Below are 25,840 nucleotides of genomic sequence, written 5' to 3' on the forward strand. Positions count from 1 at the left end.
GCCTAGCTGCACTGTGGACAGAAGGAGACACAGTTTTTGCCCTCTGAGGGTTCATAGTCTAAGGAAACAAAGTATTGAAATTTAAATAATTATACAACATTGAGAGAAGCATCAGAGATTCCTGAGTAACACAGAGACAAAAGTTAACTGAGGGTTAATGGGATGGTGGGTTAGCAGAATCCTAGGCTTAGAGCTATAAGGGTCATCTCACATACAGCCTCATATTACAAAGAAACTGAGACCCAGGGAGGTTAAGTTTTGGAAAATTTCATGGAAGGAAAGGACCTTGAGCAGTACCATCAAAGGGTGTGTAGGCATTGGCTACCTATGCAGAATTCAGAGAGAAATTTTACTAGAGACCAGTATATTTGCGGTCTTCTGTGGCTGCTGAATGGATCCCAGGTGTTTGCCCTATATTGGCATCCAGTCTGGGAGAAGAATGTTGTCTTTCCCTAGATTTTCCAGTTTCCTGAGTGCAGCTGTTTCTACCCCAGTGCAGAAGCTGCCTATGAGTGCGTGTGTTCTCACAAAGAATGCTAACTGTGCGTCTCATCTCACTGCTGACCATCTGGCCACCTGGCCTTGGCCAGGGCTGCTCAGTCCTGAGCTTTGCTTTTGGCACTGGCCACTTGGCACTCCTTGGTTGCTGGTTGGCTTGTGTGCTGATGACTTGGCAACATTTGTGCTCAATGTAGGGTAACATCCTGTAACCTTATCTTGCTAGCCCCTGGCAGAAGAGTGATTTGGGGAAGAAGTTAATCATCAGATAAGTCTTTCAAATCAGCCTAAACAAAAAAAAAAGAGAGAGAAGTGGGGAAAAAGGGGGTCATCTTGGTCCAGTTTATTTGATAACTCCAGAATGGATGCCCTCTCTAAGGCTCTCAGTTCTCACTCAGAATCCTCTACTCACTAAGGAAATTTCATACTCCTACATATGATGTATTTGTTCCTGCCTCCAAACCTTCACTTACACGGTTCCTCCCTCCTGGAGTTCCCTTCCTCCTTCAAGGCTCAGCTCCTCCAGGAAGCTTTCACTGATTACTCAGTTCCTTCGCCAAGCTCCTCTAGCTCCAATTATCAAACTACATAATTTAGTATATGATTAACTACAGTACTCTTTAGTCTTGGTTTTTTTTTTTTGCAAGGCAATTGGGGTTAAGTGACTTGCCCAGGATCACACTGCTAGTGAGTGTCCTGTATCTGAGCGTGATTTTGAACTCAGGTCCTTTTAACTCCAAGGCCAGTGCTCTATTCACTGTACCACCTCACTGCCCCTCTGTCTTATTGTTGAACTGTTTCATGAAGATAGGGCTTATCTCCCCAACTAGACTGCTGTTAACTTCTTGAGGATGGGAGTCATATCTTATATACATACATACATATATATGTGTGTATATATGTATAAATATCCTAGAATACATGCTCTTGGAAGCAACTTTCTCACATCTGTTCCTCTCTCACATCTATTCCTAGAGTAAGACAGATACTACATGCAAGATAATTGAGGTCTAATATTTGTCCTTTGTCACTTATTAGCTATATAACCTCAATTGTCTCATCAATAAAAGGGAGAACATCTAGTTCATCCCCCTCTCATTTTATAGATGAATAAACTGAGGTTGAATGAAATTAAATGACTTTCCCAAGGTCATCCCAGGTCGCAAGTTATAAAGTAGGTATTTGAACCCAGGTTCTGTGACTTAATAGTCAAAGCTCACCAGCTCAAGCTAAAATAACACCTGATCTGCATGAAGGCAGGGCTGTGGTAAGGGATCTCTTGAGGTTTCTTCCAGCTCTAAGACCAGTGTTTGTAAGTCTTAGGAAAATGGCTGGCCCCTGGCTTCAGTTTCCTTAAGAATGGGAATGCCTCTGGGGCAGCTAAGTGGCACACTGAATAGAGCACCAGCAGCCCTGGAGTCAGGAGGACCTGAGTTCAAATTTGGCCTCAGACATTTAACACTTACTAGCCATGTGACCTTGGGCAAGTCACTTAACCCCAATTGCCCTGCCCTCCCCCCTACAAAAAGCAAAAAAAAAAAAAATTGGAATGCCTCTATTGAGAGCCCTGGTGCTACTGGTCTTTGCAGAGCCTTTTTCTAGTTAATGATTGGCTTTTCATACTTATGGGATTTGGAATAATTCTTCCCCCTTTTCACACCCACCTCCCTTTCCTCCCTTTCTCAGCAGTTCCATAAACCTCGCCTTTCTTTTCTTAGAACTGTGACTAATCATGACTGTTTCCTTCTGTGAAAGAGGTCCTACCCCCTTGGAGACCCACACTAGGTTGTGTAGATTGGACTATGTCCACATGGCTGGTCAGAGCCTTCCTCTTTCTGTGGCATAAGAGGGGTCGTCCTTCAGGCCCGCTAAGGCAGGGCTGCCAAATGGAGAGAGAACTCTGGGCCAGTAGGTCCAGTCCAGCTTGTCCTCCACACAGCTGCCAAAGTCATTTTCTTATAAACTCACATCTAACCATGCCACCACCCCACTCAGTAATTTCCATTAATTCCCTATTGCCTTTAGAATAAAATGTACATTGACTTTTAAAGCCCTCCCTGACCTGGCCCCAGCCTCACTTCCTGGGCTGATTGTACACTATTGTCCTCCCACATGCTACACTCCAGCCAAAATGCGCTCTCTGGTCTTCAGTCATAGCATTCCATCTTCTGGTTCCATGTCTTTCCTGTCCCCAGCTTTCTGTGTCTGTGTCTTCTTTACATTCTACTTAACTTTTGTTGTTCAGTCATTTTAGTCTTATCTGACTCCTCATGACCCCATTTGGGGTTTTCTTGGCAAAGATCCTGGAGTGGTTTGCCATTTCCTTCTCCAGCTCATTTTACAGATGAGGAAATTGAGGCAAACAGGATTAAGTGACTTGCCTTGGGTCACATGGCTAGTAAATGTCTGAGTCTGGATTTGAACTCAGGAAGATGAATCTTTCTGACTCTGGGACCAGTGCTCTATCCACTGCACTACCTAGCTGCCCAAGGCACTTAATAGTAGGTACTTAATATATCCCTCGTTGATTAGTTGGTAAATAAGTCAGTGTCCCCTGCCCATTGTACCTGACAGTGCTCAGACTTGAGAACACTTCAGAAATCCACCCATTTCACAGATTGAGCAAAGGAAGGGACCATCTCATTTTAACCAATTTAGATTACTGTTTCTCCAAGCCAGCAACTAAATACAATTCCTTTTGTTATTTTTCCCTATAGAGAAAACTGGTAAGATCCTGAAAGATTTCTTCCAGTTCTATGAAGACCAGTATGGAGTGGCTCTCTTCAATAGCATGCGCTATGAGATTGAAGGCCCTGGGGGGCCTCAGGCCCAGCTGCTCTGGCGAAAGGTAAGTCCGTATGTCCATTATCAATGTGTGCAGCTTGGGCATCAGTACTGTAGACTCGACTCTGATGTCTTGTACTTTTAACTTCACACCGAACTTCTCCAAAGAGGTCTTATCTCCTTCAGTCTTGGTTTTTAAAATACTGTTTGGAAGTTTAATTTTTTTTAATATTCTACTAAAGTCCCTTCCACTGCCCCCAACACTCCCTAGAGATAAAAAGTACAGACAAAACAAAGGAACACATTGGCCGTGACTGCAAGTATATGCCTCATTTGGCACCTGTAGTCCACCACCTTTCTGCTTTCTTGCATCTTGCAAGACCAGTCTTGATGGAATGTTGCTGTGTGGTTTGACTTTTGGAGTCTCACAGCTCTAAAGGGTGCACCAAAGATTCCAGGTACCCAGGACTTGGTGTCAGGGAATCAGCTGAACCATTACCACCAACCTTAATTGAATACCTACTTATTCTGTAGAAGTTCATAAAACAAGCATTAATCAAGTCCTTACTATGTGCAAGGCCTCCCTGCTAGGCACCTTGGAAGGCCAGACATAATTCCCACCCTGAAGGGAGCTTAGGGTTTAGTAGGACAGACAGCATGGACTGGCTTACATTGTTAGTCACCTTTCTGTCTGTGAGGGGTCTATACTAAGCTCCAGGAGATCGGGAGCTGGAGAGATGACTGTACAGTTTCTAGTGCCCTTCCTCATTCACATCACTTGGTGTCATGATGTGGGTGAATCTCTTGTTTTCTGTTTCCCTCAATAGAATGGAAGCCCCTTGTGGGCAGGGATGCTTTTATCTTTATGTTTGTATCCCTATCACGAAGCCCAGTAATGCTTGTCAGAAGACTAGAGAGCTCAGGAAAGGATTCCTGGGAGATGTGAGGCTTAACTTGGGCCTTGAAGAAGTAGGCTTAAAGGTTTGTGGGGGCAGGGCACCAACTCCATCACCAGGTACAGCTGATACTTTGGCCTGCTGTATTGTAAACTGTGTGTGCCCCTTTGCCATCCCTCTGGAAAATCTGATGTACTTAGACTAGACAGCCTAGAAATGAGGAGAAAACCCTGGGAGGTCCATTGAGACCAAAAACATTAGGAATTGGGAGGGGGGTTGTTTACTCCTCCCTATTCAAGGGCTAGAGAGTCAGTTCTCAGCCCTTGTTCCTCCTCTTCCATTCTGTTCCCTTTGTTTGGCCCATTCTGAGTTTACTTGTTTGAACCAGGCAAGCCATGCTGGTCCCTGGGGTTTATGCTAGTAAAAAATCTGTGTCCTTTCCAGTATCTTTTTCACTGCAAACTGTTCCCTTTTCAAAAGGTGTGTTTTCCACCCTTCTGTGCTTATGGTCCTAGCTTTGGCTTATTGGCATTAAGAGAATGATATATCAATCAGCAAATGTTTCCTCAGTACTTTCTCATCTCTCTGCTAGGCTTTATGGGGGAAGGAGGGCAATAAGATTCATTGAGCTTAACTAACAATACGGGGTGGGTTGTAAACAGATGAGTGGTGCAGTGAATGTTACAACTATATTGAGGAAGGGTAGATCACCACTTAGGTGGTGAATGAGGAACTGGATTTGAAGGAGGAAAAAGAGGATTCTGATTGTCAAAGAGTTACCAAGAAGCCATCCCAGGGTAGGGATGAGAAATGGGAAGGACATTATTTGGGAGATAAATAAGGAGATAGATCAGACTGTGAGAGCAGAGGGTTTTTGTAAAGGAATGATGGAGACAATCAGTCTGAAGAGATAATTTGGGCTCACATTGTAGGGGGCCTTGAATGCCAAGTTGGGCTCAGGAGTTTGGACTTGATCTTATGTGCAGAGGCTAGCCATGTAATGTTTTGGGACAAGGGAATGGAAGGGTGTTATTACCAGATAGTGGTGACTCAAGGAGTCCTTTAATGACATGAGAAAAACTTGTGCTACTAAGCTTTTTGTAAGATCTCTCTGTGTCACAAAACAGCTAAAAAGGCAGAACTTTCTCAGGGAACTAGAAATATTGAGTTCTACCTCAGATGATAAACCTGTTTCCAATGGGTGTGATATAGGTTCACTATCTACAAACTCTGTTGGAGAGGACAGTCTCTGGTCACTTATGGCCAAGCTTAAAAAAAAAAGATCTCAAAGACAAGACAAAGGTGCCAAAGGAAATGGTGCTTGCCTACCTGGAGGAAGAGGTGCTTGAACACAACTGTGACCCCCTAACTTACTGGAATTTAAAGAAGTCGTCCTGTCTGGCCCTGGCCAAGCCGGCCATCAGGTTCTTGGGCTGTTCTGCAAGCATCTTTCCTTCAGAAAGACTGTTCAACAACACATCCAGCAAAAACAGCAGCTTTAGCCAGTCCAGGCTAATGATGGAATACTTTGAAAAACTGATCTTTTTGAAAGTAAATTTTCCCTTAATATACTTTCAGTATTGAAATGAATGAACAAGCTGCCAGGTTCAAGCGGAAAAAAAAAGGCAGAACTTTCTTAGGCTGTGATGGGAGACATAGTGTCCTGGATAAGGGAAGTGATAGTTTCACTGTCTTTTGTTTTGGTCAGACAACATCTGGAATATCATGTGGAGCTCTGGGAGCCACAATTTAGGAAGACTAAATTGGAACCTGTCCCAAGAAAGAGACCAGGATGGTAAAGGGAATTAAAGGTCATGCTAAAAAATCAACCATTTGGGGAAACTGTTGATATTTGCTTGGAGAGAGAAGACTCAATGGGGAAATGATTACTATAGCCAAGTAATTGAAGAGGTATCTTATTGAAGAGAGACCATACTTAGCTTCTGCTTGTCCCAGATGTCAGTAGTAGGACCAAGTGGGTAGGAGTTGCAGAGAGGTAGATCTTTAGGCTTCATTTAAGCGGGGGGAAGGGGGGATCCAACCATTTCAGTTGTCCAAAAGATGGATATTATTGAGTTACCTCAAAAGGTAGTGGGCTTCTCCACTGTGGAGATCTTCAGGCAGAGTCTGGATACCGACTTGTTGGAGTTGTCATAAAGAGAATTCTTTTTCAAGTACAGATTGGATTGGATGCCCTCTGATGCCCCTTCCAACTTTGAGATGCTGCCATTTTGCCTCAGTAAGATCTTCAGGAAGAATACCAGTGGCAGAAAAGGGTAATGAAAATATAGACCTGGAGTCAGAACTAGAAATCAGAGTTGCTGGCTTTTGGAGAACACCTTGGCCTCCATTTTGTCCCCTCTGGGAACCTGTTGCTATTAAGGGTAAGATATGGTAGCTCTTGTTCTCTGACCTCTGCCTGTATGCTTCATGTGTACACTCCTTCCCCGGAGGGAGGTGGAGGAAAATGGCGGTCATGAAGATGACTAATCTTGTCAAGTGCTTGTGTAGCACATTTTCCTAAGAAGTTCAGAATGTATCACTCTCATTTAATCTTCATACCTTATCAGTAAGAGAGTGAAAGAAGGGAAAGCTATCATTATCTCTGTTTTACAGATGAAATGATTGAAGCAGATTACAGTGTAGAGAGCTCAAGCATTGAATTCAACCCAGCTTCTACTTCCTTGTGTCTAGCTAATGGAAAACTCTGGAATTCCAAAACTACCCTTTGCTGTCATTCATAGACATAGCATCTCAGAGCTGGAAGAGACCTCAGAGGCCAAGGCCAACTTTCAGCCCATTCCTGGAGTCCTTCCTGACGGATGTACTCATCCAGCTTCTACTAGGACCCTTCCAATGCTTGAAAAAAAAAATGACAACCCTTTCCATTGTTCAAAAGCTTCAATTCATAGAAAGTTCTTCCTTATGTTGAGCTGAAATCTGTCTCCCTATAACTTCTACACACTGGCCCTAGTCCTGCCTTCTGGAGTAAGATAGACACAGACCAATTCTAATACATCTTCTGTATCATAGCTTCTTAGATAGTGGAAGATGGTGATCATGTCATTTCCCACATTAAATCTTCCCTTCTCTGGGGTAACCCCTGTATCCCAGGTCCTTGTCTTCAAAAGTTGTTGACCGTCTTGATCTCCTTCCTTGACTGCTGTCCTCCATTTTCTCAATCTCCCTATTAAAATGGGATGTCCAGAGCTAAATACAATATGCTAGCTGTATCTCAACCAGTTGAGAATGTAGTGGGACCATCTCCTCTCTTGTTTCATACATTGGACTTCTGTTCCTGCACCCTCTTTCCAAGTTACTTAGTTTGGTAGCCATGGTCCATCCTGACTCATATTCAACTAGAGTTCTTTAGGACTTCCAGGTGCACCTGTGGCTTGTGAACAGGTGGTAAGGGAGATGAAGCTAGAGATGTAGGCAGGGCCCAGGTAGCATGTGACAGCTGATGAGGCTGGAAGCTTCATTCCCTTCTGAGTCCAGTGCTCAGCCTTGTGAGTGCACAGGCCAAGAGCTTCCAATCTAATCAGTTTTCTTTTCCTTTTGCTACTTCTCGTCTTTCATTTAGCTGTTTGATTGGGCAAATCACTTAACTTCTCACATATCCTTTATTTAGAAAATGAATGAGTTATACCTGATCACCTGTAAGGTCTCTTCCAGCTTTTTTTTTTTCCTTTTTGGAGGGGGAAGGCAGGGCAATTGGGGTTAAGTGACTTGCCCACAGTCACACTGCTAGTTTTGTGTTTAAGTGTCTGAGGCCAGATTTGAACTCAGTTCCTCCTGACTCCAGGGCTGGTGCTCTATTCAAGTCGCCACCTAACCGCCCCCTCTTTCAGCTTTAAATCTATGATCTGATGGTCCTTAGAGGTGTCCCTGGGGCCATGATCGAATTAGGAGGAGCCCTGGCTCAAGGCTCCCTCCAGAGGGAGTTCAAATTGGTTGTGAATACTCACAAATTTATACAAATTAGATAGCAATTGTAAAGCACTCAGCACAGTGCCTAGCACACAGTGGTATATAAATGTTGAGTTATCCAATCAATCAGTGATCATTTATTAAGCACCTATCTGCCAGGCACTGTGTGGCACACACTGTAGGGAGATACAGATACAAAGAATGAAACAACCCTATTTCTCAAGAACTTGCATTCTCCTGGAGTGTATGTATAAATAGATAAAATTACTACATTAATACATTATGTAATATATTTATATGTTATATTGTATTTATTAATTTGTTATATTTATATACATAATATGCATTGAATATGATAACAAAAATATATGATAACATATACAGGTATGTCTGTATGTTTATATTCACATAAACACTTCACACATACACATTCAAACTCTTGTTTATGTGTATTTATATATATATATATTTGTCTACATATGTACATATATTTACTTATAAATTATATATATATATAAATGTATACACACACACACAGAGTCAAGGGTGACCCAGCTGATCGCCAGGCTCCCTTCAGGCTCTGACATTTTCTGAGTGTATGTACATGGACTTGGAGATGTACCTTTTCTTGTTTTAGAGAAGATGATACTGAGATAGAGAGTAGAAGGGGTGAGTTAGGAGGAATTAGAACCCGTCCAGGACTCTTTCCACAGCGTCACACTTTCCCTAGATAACCAAGCATAGAAGGAATTTTCATTCATTCTCTATTTCAGGACATTATTGGCCATATGGCCAGCCCTACTAGAGTCTCATGTCTTGAATGCTCGTCCCCCTCTCCTCTGACTCTTAGAATTCTTCCTTTGCTTCAAAACTCTGCTCAAGTGATAAGTGCTGTAGTCTCTCCACCCCCTCCCCCACCTCCACTTCACGCCCCCCACCCCAAGCATTTACTTGGAATTTATTTTGTACCTTCATATTTAAATGTTTGTTAATTGATTGATATGTCCAAAATACCATATGAGTACTGAGGATACAATGTCAAATAAGAAGTGAACTTATTATCTGAGGAGAGAAAACAGCTGACTTTGCTATAAGGCAGAATGTGATTAGAGCAAAGGATTAGCTCCAGGCACAGTGCTAGACCATCATTTATTTGGCATTTGTATAGTACCTGGCCCTTAACTAACTCTCCAACCTAATCTCTCCCTACGGCCTATGTATGAGATTAAAGATCTAAAGCTAACAGGGACCTCCAGTTGGCCAACTCCCTCATTTTACAAATGAGGAAACTGAGGTCCAGGGAGATTAAGTGCCTTGCCCAACGTATTTACAGGTGGTAAGCATCAAACACATGATTTGAACCCAAGATCCTCAGAATCCAAAGTCTGTGCCGATAAATAAGGACTGCCAGCAGGCTCTTGTCACTACCCATCCCCAACTATCCACTTTCTCTCTACCCAGTTCTGAGGTTTATCAGAGGATGGTATACAGGGAGTCCAAGACAAATGTGTGTTTCTTACAGATAGTTGGATGTAGGTCTTTCTTCTCTTTCCCTTAGATCCAAGGGATAGATATTAGGACAAGTCTTTTCTTGAAACCTTACCAAAATAGTCTCTCTCTCTTTTTTTTTTTGGAGGGCAATTGGGGTTAAGTGACTTGCTCATGGTCACACAGCTAGTTTTTGTGTTAAGTGTCTGAGGCCAGATTTGAACTCAGATCCTGCAGACTCCAGGGCCAGTGCCACCTAGCTGCCCCAATAATCTCTCTTTTTATGTAGTATATTTATACATTATATTAATATAAAACATGAAGAGTTTAAGCATAATTTTGTCCCTTTAATGATACATAAATTTCTCAAGCCTTCCAGGGTAAATCCTAGAAGTGATGGTGGTGCATTTTCTTAGCCTGACTGTTTTTGTACATCTCCTTGCATGGAGTTGTAACAACCAGAGGAGAAAGGAGGCTAAGGACTATGATGGAAGTGATTTCCTCTGGGTCCTATGATTGGTTTAACCACATATCAACCACCTGTGACCTTGGAAGGTTCCAGAACCCTTAAAGGGATTTAATCAACAAGTATTTATTGAGAGTCCGAACTTACTCTACCTTGTGACAGCTTCTGTGATAGGTGCAGGAAAAAATCTTAAGATATGGTCCCTATTTCAGTTAGGCAAGGTATTTATGCATTCAACATCCTAAATACGTGATGAAATCTGATAAAGATTTCACACTGAAATGAATGGTGTGGAAATAATATAGGAGTTAAGAGAAGGAAAAGATTAGTTCTAGCCAGAAAGGCTTCCTTGAAGAAGGAGGAACATGATCTGAGACTTAAAGTGCTGGATTAGGAGAATGAATTCTAGGCTGGTAGAAGAGTGACTCATAATAAAATCCTGCAGGGCTGATAAAGACAACATTCAGTGTTGAAACTTCTGTCAGCCACTGCTAAAAGACACTCTCTGGTGTCTTCATCTTCTGGGTCTAGCACCATAGTAGAACTCCATCAGATCCAAAGCTAGAATGAGATGGGTTGTGTGGTGGTGTGATGCTATCTTAAGAGTTGTCATGTGAATTCTGGCCCTAGCTCTGCCACTAAGGACATTTATTACTTTTAATCTCTATATCCTTGTGGTCCTTGTTTCCTCATTTGTAACATGGACTTGTATGTGTTTGAAGGTCCTCTTACCCCACTATGAAATTTTTATTCCATGATTCTCTGAGTCTATGACTCAGTCTCTTTTCCCGCTGGACAGTTAAGAGAGGTTAGGGGAGAAGTCAAGGGCAAATGACTCCATTCCTTGGGAATCCCCAGTAGGGATGCCTGTATCTTACAATGGAATGATTTATTCAACAAGATTCTTTATTCCCTCTCCTGTCTTCTCCTTCAGTTTCTGAAGTCAACAGGGGCTCTTAACTGTTCTATTCCTATCTTTCTCCTTCTTTCCAGAGTCTTCTGTCTTAATGATTCTTCTTTACTGTAGCGTCAGAGTCATAGACCTGAACTGGACCCTCAGGATCATTTAGACCAATCCTTATGTTACAATGACTTGCCCAAGGTCACATTTTAAGTAGCTGGAACTGGAACCCAACTCTCTTGATTCCTGGTCTCGTGTTCTTTTTACTGCATCATACAGCCTCCCAGGAGGGTCTTTCTTCACTTCCATCATTTACCTTGGTCCATTTTGCTTTCTCTTTTTCAGAGTTTGAATTCCTTCCTCCTTTATAGCTTTGAATATTTGTGTGGAGGGGAAATGATCTTTCTGATTTTTTCTCACTTCAGCATCTATGATTCTGTGTGGTTTTTATGACAAAGAGTTTTGCTTCCTCTAAGATAATCTTTGCCTAGAAATTCAATTTTCTTTTCATTTGGGGGCTTCTAGGAGAACTGCCACTCCGTTATTTGATGATTTTGTAAATAATAGCAAAACAACAAACCTCCCACCACACAGCTGTTATAAACTGCATAAGATTTAGGTGGGGCAGAACCAGGGAGAGGAAGCCTAAGCCTGGATCTTTCTGGGAAAATCAGCCTTTGTGAGTGTATTGTCATGACTGAGAAGAGTGCACATGGGCCTTCTGAGAAGTTGCCTTACCAAGTTCTGGAGAGAGGCAGGAAGACCAACTGAAGGAGGGGGCAGGAGGGGGAGGGGGTGGGTCTGAACCAAGGAAAGGACCTTGGTTATGGAGGATGGACACGCCCCAGAAGAGGCCAAGCGGAGAGATGAAGGAAATAGATCCTTCTGTGCTTTACTAGCAGTGGGGGAGAGATGTTTGCCAAATTTATCGTCTGCTTCAGATTCTAAATATAGACCTTTAAGCTTCCAGTGTTTTGTGACTTTGCAAAGGCACAATTCTGAGCGGCTGCCTCCCCCCTGCCCCCCCCCCTTTTTTTTTGGTAAATATTTTTAATCCCTGGGTAGGAAGCAGCTTAAGAGGCCCTATTGTTTGTGTACAATGGGTTTTCATTTGAAAAAAACAAAAATTTATCTGAGCTTCCCCCTTGAAGAGCAGGAGGAAGTGATCTATGATGCTGAACAGGAGCATCGAATCACATTCAGATTGTGCTACTGGGGAGAGGGGCTTAGGGAGTCAACAATGGCATCGGTCTGTGCCCTAGACCATGAAGAAGCACCAAATAAATGAAGCATTGGTTCACTTTCATTTCTGAAACATTTTGATATTCCAGAATATGCCTGTTTGGCTAGCTCTCAACTAGGTTGTTTTGTGAGGTGTTTGGGTTCGGTTCGTGATTTGACAAAAAGAAGTTAATGGGTTAAATTTCAAGTTCTTCCAGGGCAGGGACTGCTTTTTGCCTTTCTTTGTATCCCCAGTGCTTAACAAGGTGCCTAACACATAGAAGGTGCTCAACCGACCCGCTGAACGAATGCTGGGGCAGCCAGGCATGTGGAGTTCACACCCTCCTCTGGACCACATTTCAGAATCCTTTTCTTCCTTCCAGACTCATCTCACATCATGCTACTGCCTTCTTCTTGGAGCTTTCCCTGATGTTGATTGTAACCTTTCCCAGCTGAAAGCATCCTTCATATCCTTATATTTTTCTAGAAAACTCGGTTTGGATCTCTCTTTTGCTTTCATCACCTTCTACCTTGTATTATCTGTATATATGTCATACTAGCTCCATCAGGATGAGTTCCTTGAAAGAAGGGACTGTTTCATTTTCATCCATTATATTCCCAGAACTAAGTATGATATACATCAAAGCTGCTTTAAAAAATATTTGTGCTATGAATGAATGGTCCATTTCTACTTTCTGTTCATAGTTTAGTGGTCTCATCAGGAACTTGAAGGCCTATCATGATGGGCTGTTCTTTGGATTTAATTATCCTAAGGAGTCAGATTTAATTATTTAATTATTTGGATTTAATTATCCTAAGGAGTCAGATCTTATTCCCTTGCCACTTCCAGCCATTAAAAAAAGGTTTTTTTTTAGGGGAGGCCAGGTGGCTCAGCAAGTAAGAGCTCCAGTGTCGGGATGACCTGGATCAAATCCAGGCTCAGATACTCAGCACCACACCCAGAAATAACTGGCCACGTAACCTTGAGCAAGTTACTTAACCCCTATTGCTTTAAAAAAAAAGGGGGGGGGGGTTCCCAATATTTTATTGATGTTCTTTTCCTTTTTTTATATCACCATTTCATTTCCAAAACAGAAGCCTCTAATAACGAATAAGTTATTAAGTCAATCAATACATTGGCCAAAAAGAATTGGAAACCTAGGGGATGCCCAGCAGTTGGGGAATGGCTGTACAAGTTTTGGTATACTAATGTGATGGAATACTGTAAGAAATAGTGAAAGGGACTGTTTCAGAGAAACCTGGGAAGAATTAAGTGAACTGATGCAAAGTGAGGGGAGCAGAACCAAGAGAATATAATTATATAGTAACAATATTGTAAAGACAACTTTAAAAGAATTAGGAACTCCGATCAATACAATGACCAACTATAATTCCAGAGGACTCATGCTAAAACACACTACCCACCTATGGATAAAAATATGATGGACCCAGAGTACATATTGAGAGTTTTTTTTGGACATCACCAATGTATGAATTTGTCTTGCTTGATTATATGTGTTTGTAACAGGGATTCTGTTTTTCTTGTTTTCTTAGTGGGTGTGTGTATGGGAGAGGAAGAGAGATGAAAGAGAGAGAAGGCAGATCTTTGTTTGAAAATGAAATTTAATTTTTAAAAAAAAATTGGCCAAGTTGGGAAATGCATACCTCATTTCATACCTATAATTTGCCATTTGTTTGCCCAGAGGTGAAAGGCATGTGTCACTGTCAGACCTCTGACATCAAGATTAGTCACTGTATTGATTGGAGTTCTGAACATACAGAAGAGTTCAAGGGAAACCTAGAGAACAGATTTTCATCAAATGAAAGCATCAGACAAGAACTTCCATGATAGCAATTCCAAGGGCCCTTATTCTCATATCCCTGGTTAAATGGAATTAGAGAACAAGAAAATCTTAAAATTAGAAGAGACCTTTGGACATAGAATGTTAGAGCTAGAACAGACCTTAGGGACTGTCCAGTCCAGTCCGGTCCTTCTCTAAGGCCCAGAGAGGAGACATGATTTGCCAAAGGTCACACAGCAAATCATTGTCAGAGCTAGAATTAGAACACAGGTATGACTACCAATGCATTGTTTTTTCCATTAAACCACACCTCATTTTGCAGGTTTCTTCCAGTTTATACATGTGAAACAGATTTCTTTATTGCAAGTAACCCATGTCTTGATTGATCTTGTAACTCAGACCTCTTTGTTAGCACCATAGTGCTAACAATGAGTAAACAGGCCAGATCCTGGGTGCCCTTGAGTGCATTTGCATCAGGCCTGCCATTCACCCACTGAGGCCTTCTGGAACCCTAGTTTCCAACCTCTTCTGTGCTCCCTCCCACAGGTGCCATTGGATGAACGAGTCATCTTCTCTGGGAACCTATTTCAGTACCTGGAAGACAGCAAGAAGTGGAGAAATCGCTTTAGCCTCGTGCCCCACAACTACGGGCTTGTGCTCTATGAGAACAAAGCTGTAAGTGATGTCGGAGTAGGGGACTAGACTGGAATGGGCACAATACAACCAGGGGGTGGGGCAGTGAGGGGTCTAGGCCTAGGCTTTCTGGCCTCCAGAGTCAGTGGAGGAAGGCCTTGGACTCAAGCCTACTTTCTTTTTTTGGCATGAGATCTCCCCAGACTGAGTCCTTTATTGTAATAAAAAGTAGTAGCTTTGCTTTTATCTTAGTTATACTATTATTATTTTATTATTCATTCCTGGATCTGAGTTGTCAGGGAAGCCTTGTTTAACCCTGCTCCCCATCCCAATTCCCTGCCTGACACCCAGCCTCGGCCTTCCCCTTTTTCTCCTCACCCCTGCCGCAATAGAAACTCCTGCCCTAAGTGAGCAGGTGTACTGCCCAGTATCACTAGTTACTATATGCCTGGTGCATAGTAAAGGAGAGGAAAGGCACTGAGTTTGTGGTTTCATTGGCATAGAGAACTCCTTGGTAAGGAAACTCCCTCCCCCAATGCTGATCACTACCTTCTCTGCAACTCATCTCTTACCATTGGTAAGATGTACTTTTCCCATTAAACCACACTTCACTTTGTAGGTTTCTTCCAGTTTTTGGATGTGAAACAGATTTCTTTGTTGCAAGTAGCCCATGTCTTGATTGAACTTGTAATTCAGACCTCTTTGCTAGGACCATGGTAAGATCCTGGGTGGAAGTAAGATGTACCATGGTCCTAGAAATTTGCCCAGAAAACCAGGAGGTTTAGTGATTTAGACAGGGTCACACAGCCAGTATGTGTTAGGGGCAGGACTTGAACACAGGTCTTCCTGACTCAGGTTCATTTTTCACACTGACTCTTGGCACATAGTAAGCACTTAATAAATGCTTATTGACTGACTGATTTGAGTGCTGTTCTAGGAAAGTAGCAGGAAGGAAAGAGCCGCTAGGGTTGTTTTAAAAAAAAAAAGTGGATCCTTTTTTTTTTTCCTTTGTCTGCATCTGCGGGTGGGAAAGGGCGTAGTAGGGATAATCAGAATAGACAGATAATGCCTGAATTGATTGTCACCCTTGGTTACCGCTTCCTCTCTCACCAAAACCTTCCTCCAAGCAGTCTCCGAGCAGTTAAACTGAATTTCATCCCCTGGGTGGTGTCAGGTCCCTTGCTCAAGCAAAAGTGATATACAGCATTGACAAAAGTCACACTCTGGTTCTTTTCATGTAATGTAAAGCTTTATAAAGGCATTTTAAGGATTCACACGTTGGGTGTTGGGACCCACTGGTAAAAGGCAAAATGCCAGCCCAGCTCTGTTAACATGTCCTCGGCCTTGGAAGGAATCACAGAAACCACTGATCCAACTTTCTATCTGGTACATGAATTCTTCCAGCATCTTAGAGAAGTTCTTTGGCTAGCATCTGTCTGAACACCTTATTAAGTGACTTCTCTTCCCTTGGTGTTTTGTAGGAAGCCATTACTTTCCTGTCCTCCTCCCTCAACTCTGTATCTGTAATACTCAGGAAAAGAACCATTGGGTTGAATTATGGTGTTAGGAAGGGTTAGTAGTGCTTTAAGCAGCCAGAGTTGCATTGGGGGGCCAGGACTTGGGGTATAGTTTGGAATTCAACAATGGCCTCTTCCTAGGTTGACTTTCTTCTCAATCCCTCCAGGCCTACGAGAGACAGATCCCACCCCGTGCCATCATCAACAGCGCAGGCTATAAAATCCTCACCTCAGTGGATAACTACCTAGAACTTGTTGGCAACTCTTTACCAGGTAACATGCTGCCCTGGGTGGAAAGAGATGACTGCAGGCTTAAAATACCTTTCATATAGCGGAATGGGTTTGCACAGAGCTCAGTGCCCCAGTGACCAGTGGCACACATTTGTAAAAGAGCCGTCTGGGCTTTAGGCTAGAGGCAGGATGTGGAATGGAGTATGAGTTAATTGGCTTTGCTGATTGGCCTCGAACACCAGGCTCGAACCAGCTGAGCTACACAGCCAAGGTGACACCCAGCCATGCTGCAAGCCTTAGCTTTATCCTGGCAAATTAAAGCAAGGAAAATAAGGGGCCAGAATTCAGAGGGAGGGCAAGAAAAGGAAGTGGAGGGGCAGCTAGGTGGTGCAGTGAATTGAATATGAGCACTGGAGTCAGGAGGACCTGGGTTCAAATTTGGACTCAGACACTTAACACTTACTAGCTGTGTGACCTTGGGTAAGTCACTTAACCCCAATTGCCCTGCCTTCCCCCTCTAAAAAAGAAAAGGAAGTGGGCCAATGTAGATGCCAATTCTGTTGTGCATGATTCATAGTAAAGTCTAAGGACCCAAGATATTCACCATTTTCCTTGAATCATCTTTGTTGTGGTCTAGTGGTTTTTTCAGTTGTATTTGACTCTTCATGACCCCATTTGAGATTTTCTTGGCAAAGATACTGGAGTGGTTTGCCCTTTCCTTCTCCAGCTCATTTTATAGCTGAGGAAGCTTAGGCAAACAGGGTTAAGTGACTTGCCCAATGTCGCACAGCAGAGCATCTGAGGCCAGATTTGAACTTGGGAAGACTCATCTTCCTGACCCCAGGCACTCTATCCACTACACCACCTAGATGCCCTTGAATCCTTTTATAGAGTGTTAGAACTGGAAGGAACCTTCAAGATCATCTATTCCAACCCTTTTATTAAAGTTTAGGAAATGGGGGCTGAAAGAGGTGAAGAACTGTTGCTAGTTAGTGTCAAAGCTAGGATTAGAGCCCAGGTTTCCTGTCTCCCAGCCAGCACCCCCAGTCTGACTCTCCCTTACCTTCTTGTTTTCTTCTCTTTATCACCCTTCCCCATCCCTGCCTCCAACTCTTCCTAACCCCCTCGCTTCTACTCTATTTCCCTGAAAAAATATATCGCCCCCTAAAAAAAAGTTAGTCTTCCACTTAGAGAATCGTCCTCTGTCCCCCCTGGGAAAAAGAGGAGGCCGTTGTGATCTGTTCCCAGGCACAGAGTCTCTGGTCTCTTAGGCAGAATGCCTCCCTCCAGAAGAGACAGCTTCAGTGTGTCTGTGATCAGCCTGAAGCTTGTGTAATCTGCCCCAGATCTGTTGTGTCTAAACAAACACCAATGGATTCAAAGGTTCCCCCTTTGCTGGCCTTCTGAGTGAGAGGAACTCTGTTTCCATAGGAGTCTGAGGGGATGAAAAGGTCTTTGTCTAGGATGTGGCAGCCAAGATTGCTGGAGTGGGAGGCTTTGAAGCCTAGCTTTACCACTTGCTATTGGTATGACTGTGGGCAAGTCACTGTATCCTCTCTGTGCCTCAGTTTCCTCACCTGTAAGATGAGAAAGTTGGATTAGATGGCCTCCACGACACTTTCTAGTTCTAAATTAGTGATCCTCTCTTAGAAGGAAGAGACTTGGCCTGGGATAGAAGAGGGTGGGTTTTACAAGAACCAGCCCTGTGGTGGAGATGGGTACTTGTCATGGCTATTTCACTCTGGTGAATCCAGATGAATCTCATTGGCATTGGGAGGGTGGCTGCATGGAGGGTCTCTGACCTGCCATGCCCCTGAAGGAAATTTTTTAAAAACCTGGGACCCCTAGAGTAGGAAAAGATGTTTTGGTTTTCTAGTCCCACCTCCACCAATTGGCTATGACCATAGACCCAAAGTATAGTAGAAAGAGGGCTGACCTGGAGTCCCAGGAGCTGAGTGAGAGTCTTGGGTATGCTCCTTTCTGTGTGAACTTAGGCAAGTCACTTCCCCTTTGGTCTCCATTCCTCATCTGCAAAATTAGAAGCTCAGAAGAGATGGCCTCTGAAGGCCCTTCCAGCTCCAGATCTGGGGTTCAGTACAGTGACTTACTCTGGGTTCTTCTTCTGCTGAAGGGGAAATAATATTTGCCTTCCTTCGTACCTCAGATGGTTGTTCAGATAAAATACAATGTGATAGAGATAGAATCCCTCTAGGAATATAACATGATGCTACCATGACTTCATTTCTCACCAACAGGGCCAGCCCCCAAATCTGGTGCTACCCCGATTCTGAAGTGCCCTACCCAGTACCCCCTGATCCTCTGGCATCCACATTCTCGACACTATTACTTTTGTGTGATGACAGAGCCTGAGCAGGAGAAGTGGCTGGCCGTGTTCCAGGACTGTGTCCGGCATTGTAACAATGGTGAGTGTGGTCTGCTCGAGGGGGAGCCTGGCTCCCTATGCAAGGGGAAGGGTTCCAGACACGTGCTCCTGAAGGGGCAAATGGAAGGGACCGAGACCTTTGGGAGTGGAGCAAAAGCTGCTTTCCTCCTAGAATCTGATTCCATGAAATTCATCAAATTTGAAACAAATAAATGTGAATTAGCCCCTGGACTCTTGGTCCTGAGTTGAAGCACCTTCAAGAGGGCAATGGGATACTAGCAAGACAAGGGGACAGGAGAGTGGGGTTCAGGGCAACCCAGCCCTGTCACTGAAGGAAGAGCTGTGTGATCTTAGGCAAATTACTTCACTTCTCTGGTCCTCAACTTAAGATAGTATGATATAGCAGGAAGTCAAAGGACCCAAGTTCTCATCCCAACCCTGTTCTTAACTTAGGTGAGTCACTTTACCTTTCTTGGCCTCTATTTTTTCATCTGTGAAATTACAGATGGTTTCTAAGCTCCCTTCTAGTGCCAAGATTCTGTGATTCTATTAATTTTCCCAATAAGGGGCAGCTAGGTGGTACAGTGAATAGAGCACCAGCCCTGGAATCAGGAGGATCTGAGTTCAAATCTGGCCTCAGACACTTAACACACACACACACAAAAACTAGCTGTGTGACCTTGGCCAAGTCACTTAACCCCAACTGCCCTGCATTCCCCCCTCCAAAATGCAAAAAAAAAAAATTAATTTTCCCAATAACCTATAGGTCACAGCCTCCTTCCTGGAGCAGAGGGCTCAATAGTGGCCTGAGCTCTTGGACTTTTTACCTGGTGGCCTAGAGTCCTGGAGAAATTCTCCCTGGGTTCTGGGAGGGTGACTTGTTTGGTTAAACGTTGAATCTGAAAACCTGGAGGGTGGTTCTGTTTTCAACTCCATTTGCTTAGGGGAGACTGAGAGTTAGAGGTGAGCTCATAGCCCTGTTGCTTCAGAGGTGCACCAATGAGCTCCCTGCTTCCTCTCCCCTTTCCCCCTCCTGTCATGGCATGCCCCGGCACAGGTTATACCTTGCATGTCTCTGCAGGCTGGGAACAGAGACCTGACAGGGTTGGGTCCTGGCACAAGGCCCTGGACTCTGGGTATTTACATATCACTCCACCCCATCCTCCCTAATCTTTCGGCCAGTTCAAAAGCTACTTCTTGAGTCCAGTCTGAGCTGGAATTTGGGAGCAGGGAGGCAGTGGGAGGATTTAAAGGGCTCCTTGGTGAGAAGCAGGTCATCAATCACATCTGAATTACTTCTGCCACCTTGAGCTGGGCACGTTGCCCACCTCACAAAAGGCAGCCTGTTCAGCTGTTCCCCTGGGGGCTAGTGGAGCATGGGAAGAGAAGGAAGAGGGGTTGGGGCTGGGAGTGCCACGTTTCAGATGCCACTGTCCAGTGGCCTGCTGGGATTCTGGCTGCCTCATGTCGAGTGTATCCTCCATACTCTTCCACTCCTCTAGCTCTGAACTGAGTTAAAGGTTTTGAAAAAAATAGTTGTTGAGCAACATTGAGGCCAAGTAGCTTGGCTCTTCCTAAAATCATCACTCTCTAGGCTGTGTGATAGTAGGCAAATTGTTTCACTGTCACCATCTGTACAATAAGCATCCTCATAGTCTTAGAAGATGCTTCAAACAACTGAAACCAGTTGCGCCCTCAAATCCAGAGTGCTCTAGGGAAAAACAGACCTGGCAGACAGAACCTCTAGCCCTTTGCTAGTGGTCTGGGTGGCACAGAGCCTAGCATTGATGAGGATGTTGGGAAAGGTTGGGCCTGAGGCTCCCTCAGTCTCTGAGTTGAAGTAGGAGTCTGGGGCCAAGATCTGAACTGTGATGCAGATAGAGTTGCTGTATGTTCTCTCCCCTCCCGTATATGCACAGGTCCCTATCGATCTGCTATATTTTTATGCTAGGGAACTTAGGGAGCAACTTTCCAGTCTCCTAAATGGGGTGGTATCACTAGACAAGTCAGAGATGGAACCATGGTTAGCTGAAGATCTCTCAGATTATGACAAATCTATTTTTTCAGAGATACTTTCAAGGCCATTCACAGTTGAGGAGCTTGATCTAAGGCTAGAACCAAGAAGGGCCTCTGACCCTTTGTTCTGACACAGATTTGCTCAGTGTTGTAATGGAGAGTAGTAGATTTAGATCAGACCACCTGGATTCCACCTGACTACTTTCCTATTACCTCTTGAAACTTCAGTTTCTTCTTCTAGAAATCGATAGAGTTGGACCAAATAATCTATGAGCTCTCTTCCAACTGTGAGTCTATGACTTTTCTGTCCTCAGTCTGGTAACATGAGCATAAGAATAGAATTCTAGCTTCTGACCTGATGAAGACCCTTGGGACTATTTGCAGTCCAAGTAAAGTAGCCTCAGAGGTTATCATATAGTCACATTCAGGCTGAATTTCCTGCTCAAAAGCGTGTCTAGGGCAGTTTTCTTCCCAGGTTGGCGTCTTCCCTGGCCTTCAGCAGACAGCTGGTATATTTTACCTTTCCATCAGTTCAAATTCTCAGGGAATGCAAACATGTTAATGGTAGCCTATAATAATGATAGTCATCTCATATTCATATAGCACTTACATCTACGATTCTGGCTACATGATTGGTATGGTGGTGGAATGGTTGTTTTCCACAAGCCTCAGCAACCCAAAAACCTCAGAAAAAGAAATTATGCTAAAGTCAAATCCCCAAAATAAGAGACAGAAACATCTCATGAGGTAAAAATAGAAAAATACAAAAAACCCTATGAAATAAGAACTTCAGTGTCTCCATTCCAGCCCCTAAGTCACTCTACATAGCAGACACAGGCAGTACAAGGAACCTCATCTCCTTCTGCTTCAGAGTGCAGCTTTTGGGAACCTGTGCGACTGTGGAAAGTAGAAGAGGGAAGGAGCAAAGAATGAGGGGTGAAACCAGAGACAATGACTTATCCTTTGGACTTTGAATCTTTCAGCCTGCATGAAAACCTAGCTTGAAAGTAGATAAACCAACTGGAGAGGCTCTTTTTTTTTTTTCTTAAGCAATTGGGGTTAAGTAACTTGCTCAAGGTTACATGGCCAGTTATTTCTGGGTGTGGTGCTAAGTATCTGAGCCCGGATTTGATCCCCAGGTCATCCTGACACTGGAGCTGGTGCTCTTATTCGCTGAGCCACCTAGCCACCCGGCCACCCCTAAGCAACTGGGGTTAAGTAACTTGCTCAAGGCTACATGGCCAGGTGTTTCTGGGTGGGTGCTAAGTGTCTGAGCCCGGATTCGATTCCCCAGGTCATCCCGACTCTGGGGCCGGTACTCTTACTCGCTGTGCTACCTGGCCGCTCCTGGAGAGGCTCTTGAAGACAGAAAGAAGAATGAATACCAGTAACAGTTGTTATATATATTATGAAGAAAAATGGACCAAAATTCCCTGGTCAAAAAGATAATTCTACAGACTCCCCAGAGGTCATGAAAATCAAGAAGAAACTCCAGAATGGGTAGAAAGAAAAATAAAAGTGTAGAAGATTATTAGAAATGAAATTAGGTCAGAAATTAGAGCTCTACAGAACTTAGAAGATTTGACAGATTTTTGTTCCAAGAAAATAGAAGCTCTGAAAGAAATAGTGACTGGTTTAGGAAACACAGAAATTCAGAAATGGTTTCTGCAGAATGTTTCCACGGAAACACAGAAGCAGAAGAAAAATGGCCAGAAGAAAAACAAAAGGCAACCAGGTTGAACAAATAAACACACTCATTCTATATAATTCAAAGTCATTGACCTTAAAGAAAAGATATATAAAACGATAACATGAGGACCATAGCTCTCCCAGATGAACATGACAGATTAAAAAGTCTGAATATCATACCGCAAGAAATAATGCAAGAAAACTGTCCAGAGCTTATTGACTATCAACAACAAAGCACTGATAAATTGAATCCTCAGATGGCCACTGGGACAAAAGCAACAACTAAGCTTAAAACTTTAAGGGATGTAAGCTTCGCAATTTCAACAACAAACAGCAAGTTGTTGTTGTTATCCAGGAAAAAGACTTAAATATAAAGAATGGCCAGTTAGAATATCCCAAGGTTACTCTTCAGTCACAAGAAATCAAGGGAAGAAATGGAATAGGATATTCCAAAAAGCAAATGAGCTCAAGATGCAACCCAAAAATAGGTATCCTAGTCACCAGTGATATGGATCTTTGACGCTGGAGCTATTTGATACATTCCTGCCCCAAAGACCCCATGATGAAAAGTGCTGTTCACCTCCAGAGAGAAAATTGATGTGCTCTGCGTGCAGATTGAAGTGTATTTTTTCACTTCATTTTTCTTGCCTTTTTTTTTGGCAACATGGTTATTATGGAAATGTTTTGCATGACTTCAGATGTATAATGGGTATTATATTGCTTGCCTTCTCCATGGGTGGGGAAGGGGCTGGAGGGAGAGAGAGAATTTAGAGCTGAAAAATTTTAAATGAATGTTTTTTTAAAAAGCTATAGGTGTTCAAGTAAAGGCTGGATGACTACATGTTGGGACTATTATAGTGAGGAATTCTTTTAAGTATGAATGGTTTAGATAGCTGCCAAGGTCCCTTCAAATTCGGTGACTCCAAACCTACTCCAGGAGAGGAGATGTAGGAGTCTTCAGTGGTAACCAGGACCCAGAGTGAAAGGGGCGGTTTGGGGTGAGCACCAGAAATAGGACTGCCTAGCCTTTGGAACTGGGAATGATTATGGGAAATACAAGACGTAGCACTAGGACTTGGGACATAGAATGACTCCCACGTGGCTGCTTCCACTTAACATTGCTTCCTTCATGAATTGATATTTCTGAGAATAGAACCCACCAAAATTAGGAAGAGATGGAGATCTGTAAATGCAATAACTTAGAAATGTGATAAAGAAGCTAAAATTCTAAACTTCAGAAGCCTTACCTTCGTGAACGCCACAGGGAATAAAGAATGAACAAGTAAAGGAGAGCCTGTAAATCAGAAAATAGAATTTAGAGTAGACTAGAAGAGAAGTAATGAGGACAGAGCAAAGGAAATATTCTTCAAAAAGGATTCAGCAAAAGAATTCTACTTAAAATAAGTCATTAGAGGGGAGGAGAAATTTTTGAACCACATACTTGGGCTATGAAAGAAGAGGGTAAAGAAGAAAGGAGAGGGAAAAAGGAAAGATGAGAGAAGGAAGGAAGAAAGGGATAGGGTAGAGGAGATAGTTGCTGGAAATAGACTAGGGTCAAAGAAGTATAACCCAAATTAATCACAAGGACAAAGTTCTAATAGAAAAAAAAGAGGAAGGGAATACAAATTAAAACCCACGCCTGACCATCATGACCTTAAATGTGAGTGGATTAAGCAATCTAATAAAGCAAAAGGGTGGGAGAATAGATGAAAAAACCAACAATTAGCTGTGAACAAGAAACACATCTGAAAGACAAAGACACAGAATAAAAAGGATAGGCTAGAACAAATTTTACTTTGCATCAAAGTGATTCCCAAGAAAAACAGGAATTGAAATCATGCTATCAGACAAAACAAAAATTAAAATTCATTTTATCAAGAGAGATAAAAATGGAAACTATGTTGTGAACCATTGACAATGAAACAGTATCAATACTTCAAAGTCCACAAAATGCTTTCCTTGCAACAATCCTGTGAGGTGGCCATTCTTTAAGCACTGCATTATACCCATTTTACAGATGACTGTGAGAGGTTGTGATTTGTCTTCTAACTAAGTGTTGAAGCTGGGATTTGACTCCAGGTTGGTCTGTTCACTACACTATTCTGCTTCCTCACTTAGGCAAAATCTAAATAAGAAGATAAATCTACCCATGAGAAATCAGAATTCATCCCCAAACACAGTAGAAATAATTTTGGATTATCTTCACTTGAGATAAAGATGCCATTAGTTCTTCATCAGAATAGCTCATTGAGTTGATTGTGATATCAGGAAAACCCAACTGACCAATTAAACCTCCCTCTTCCTACAAAGCAGCTTATAATTGTATGGGAAAGGCTGCTAGGGAAAGAACCCTAGGCCAGGAGTTAGAAAACCAAGGGTCTATCCCAACTTATTTCTTTTTTCTTTTTGTAAGGGGGAAGGCAGGGCAATTGGGGTTAAGTGACATGACTAGTTAAGTGTTAAGTGTCTGAGGCCAAATTTGAACTCCTGACTCTAGGGCCAGTGCTCTATTTACTGTGCTACCTAGCTGCCCTCTAGCCCAAATCTTACTGTTAATAGCTGTGTGACCTTGGGCAAGTCATTGACCATTCATTTCTTCACCTGTAAAACTAATATAATAGTATTCTTCTGTCTTCCAGAATTCTTGTCAGAGTCAGATGAGATAATGTATGTGAATGTGTTTTGTTAGACTCACTATACATATAGAAGGTATTGTGATTTTTTTTTCTCCCAGGACTGAGAGCATAGTAGGTACTCAGTAAATAATTGTTGTTTATTTTACTGATCTGTTTAAAGCAGTTGGATACCACAGTGAAAAGTTTCTGCTGAAATCACTGCCCTGTCTTTTCTCCAATTTGAAAACTGTGGGAAATTCTCTTTTTGGGATGTTCTTAGGAGCCTCAGACAGATGATGTGTCACATCATTTTTTTTTAATTTGCTCACATTGGAGCCTTCCAGGACCAAGCAGGAAGCGGAGAGCTCAGAGGCCCAGCTTAGCAGGCGGCAGTGGTAGCAGCCACGGTCACACCATAAATAAATAAAAATCAGCCTGATTCCCACTTACTCCCAAATTCTAGGAGCTGAAGGCTTTTGTCTCCCAAGACTTGTGGCTCTTGAGAGAAGGGTATGTGCAGACACTCTCACTGTCACATAAGGCTCAAGGTCCTTTTTCCCCTACAAGATGTCCTGGGTATTTTAGTCATGGTCACTCAAGCAGCCAAAGGCAAGAAATGTAGCAAAAGTAGGAAAAACATAGGCCCAAGAAGGACTGTGCCTACCCGAGGCCAAGGGATAACGATGAAACAGCATGACCTGAGAGTCATAGCATCCTAAATCTTGAGTTGGAAAGGACTGGTCCAGAGAGGGCAAAGGACAAGTCGTGTC

At 43.0% G+C, this 25,840-nt stretch overlaps 1 protein-coding gene across 2 annotated transcripts in view; it reads left to right on the plus strand.

Annotated features, from left to right (window-relative positions):
• The window catches only part of NIBAN2 (niban apoptosis regulator 2), a 106,499-nt gene that overhangs the window by 53,157 nt on the left and 27,502 nt on the right, over positions 1-25,840 (plus strand). For both annotated transcript variants that reach the window (XM_069069559.1, XM_069069558.1), the window contains 4 exons: positions 3,216-3,346; positions 14,533-14,661; positions 16,304-16,409; positions 18,623-18,790. In XM_069069559.1, coding sequence (XP_068925660.1) covers positions 3,216-3,346; positions 14,533-14,661; positions 16,304-16,409; positions 18,623-18,790 — 534 coding nt within the window. The remainder of the gene's footprint in view (positions 1-3,215; positions 3,347-14,532; positions 14,662-16,303; positions 16,410-18,622; positions 18,791-25,840) is intronic.

The sequence above is a fragment of the Petaurus breviceps genome, unplaced genomic scaffold, assembly GCF_028583685.1.
Source record: "Petaurus breviceps papuanus isolate PSGF00001 unplaced genomic scaffold, PetGlider_PUasm1.0 90779, whole genome shotgun sequence".
NCBI classification, from domain to species: Eukaryota; Metazoa; Chordata; class Mammalia; order Diprotodontia; family Petauridae; genus Petaurus; species Petaurus breviceps.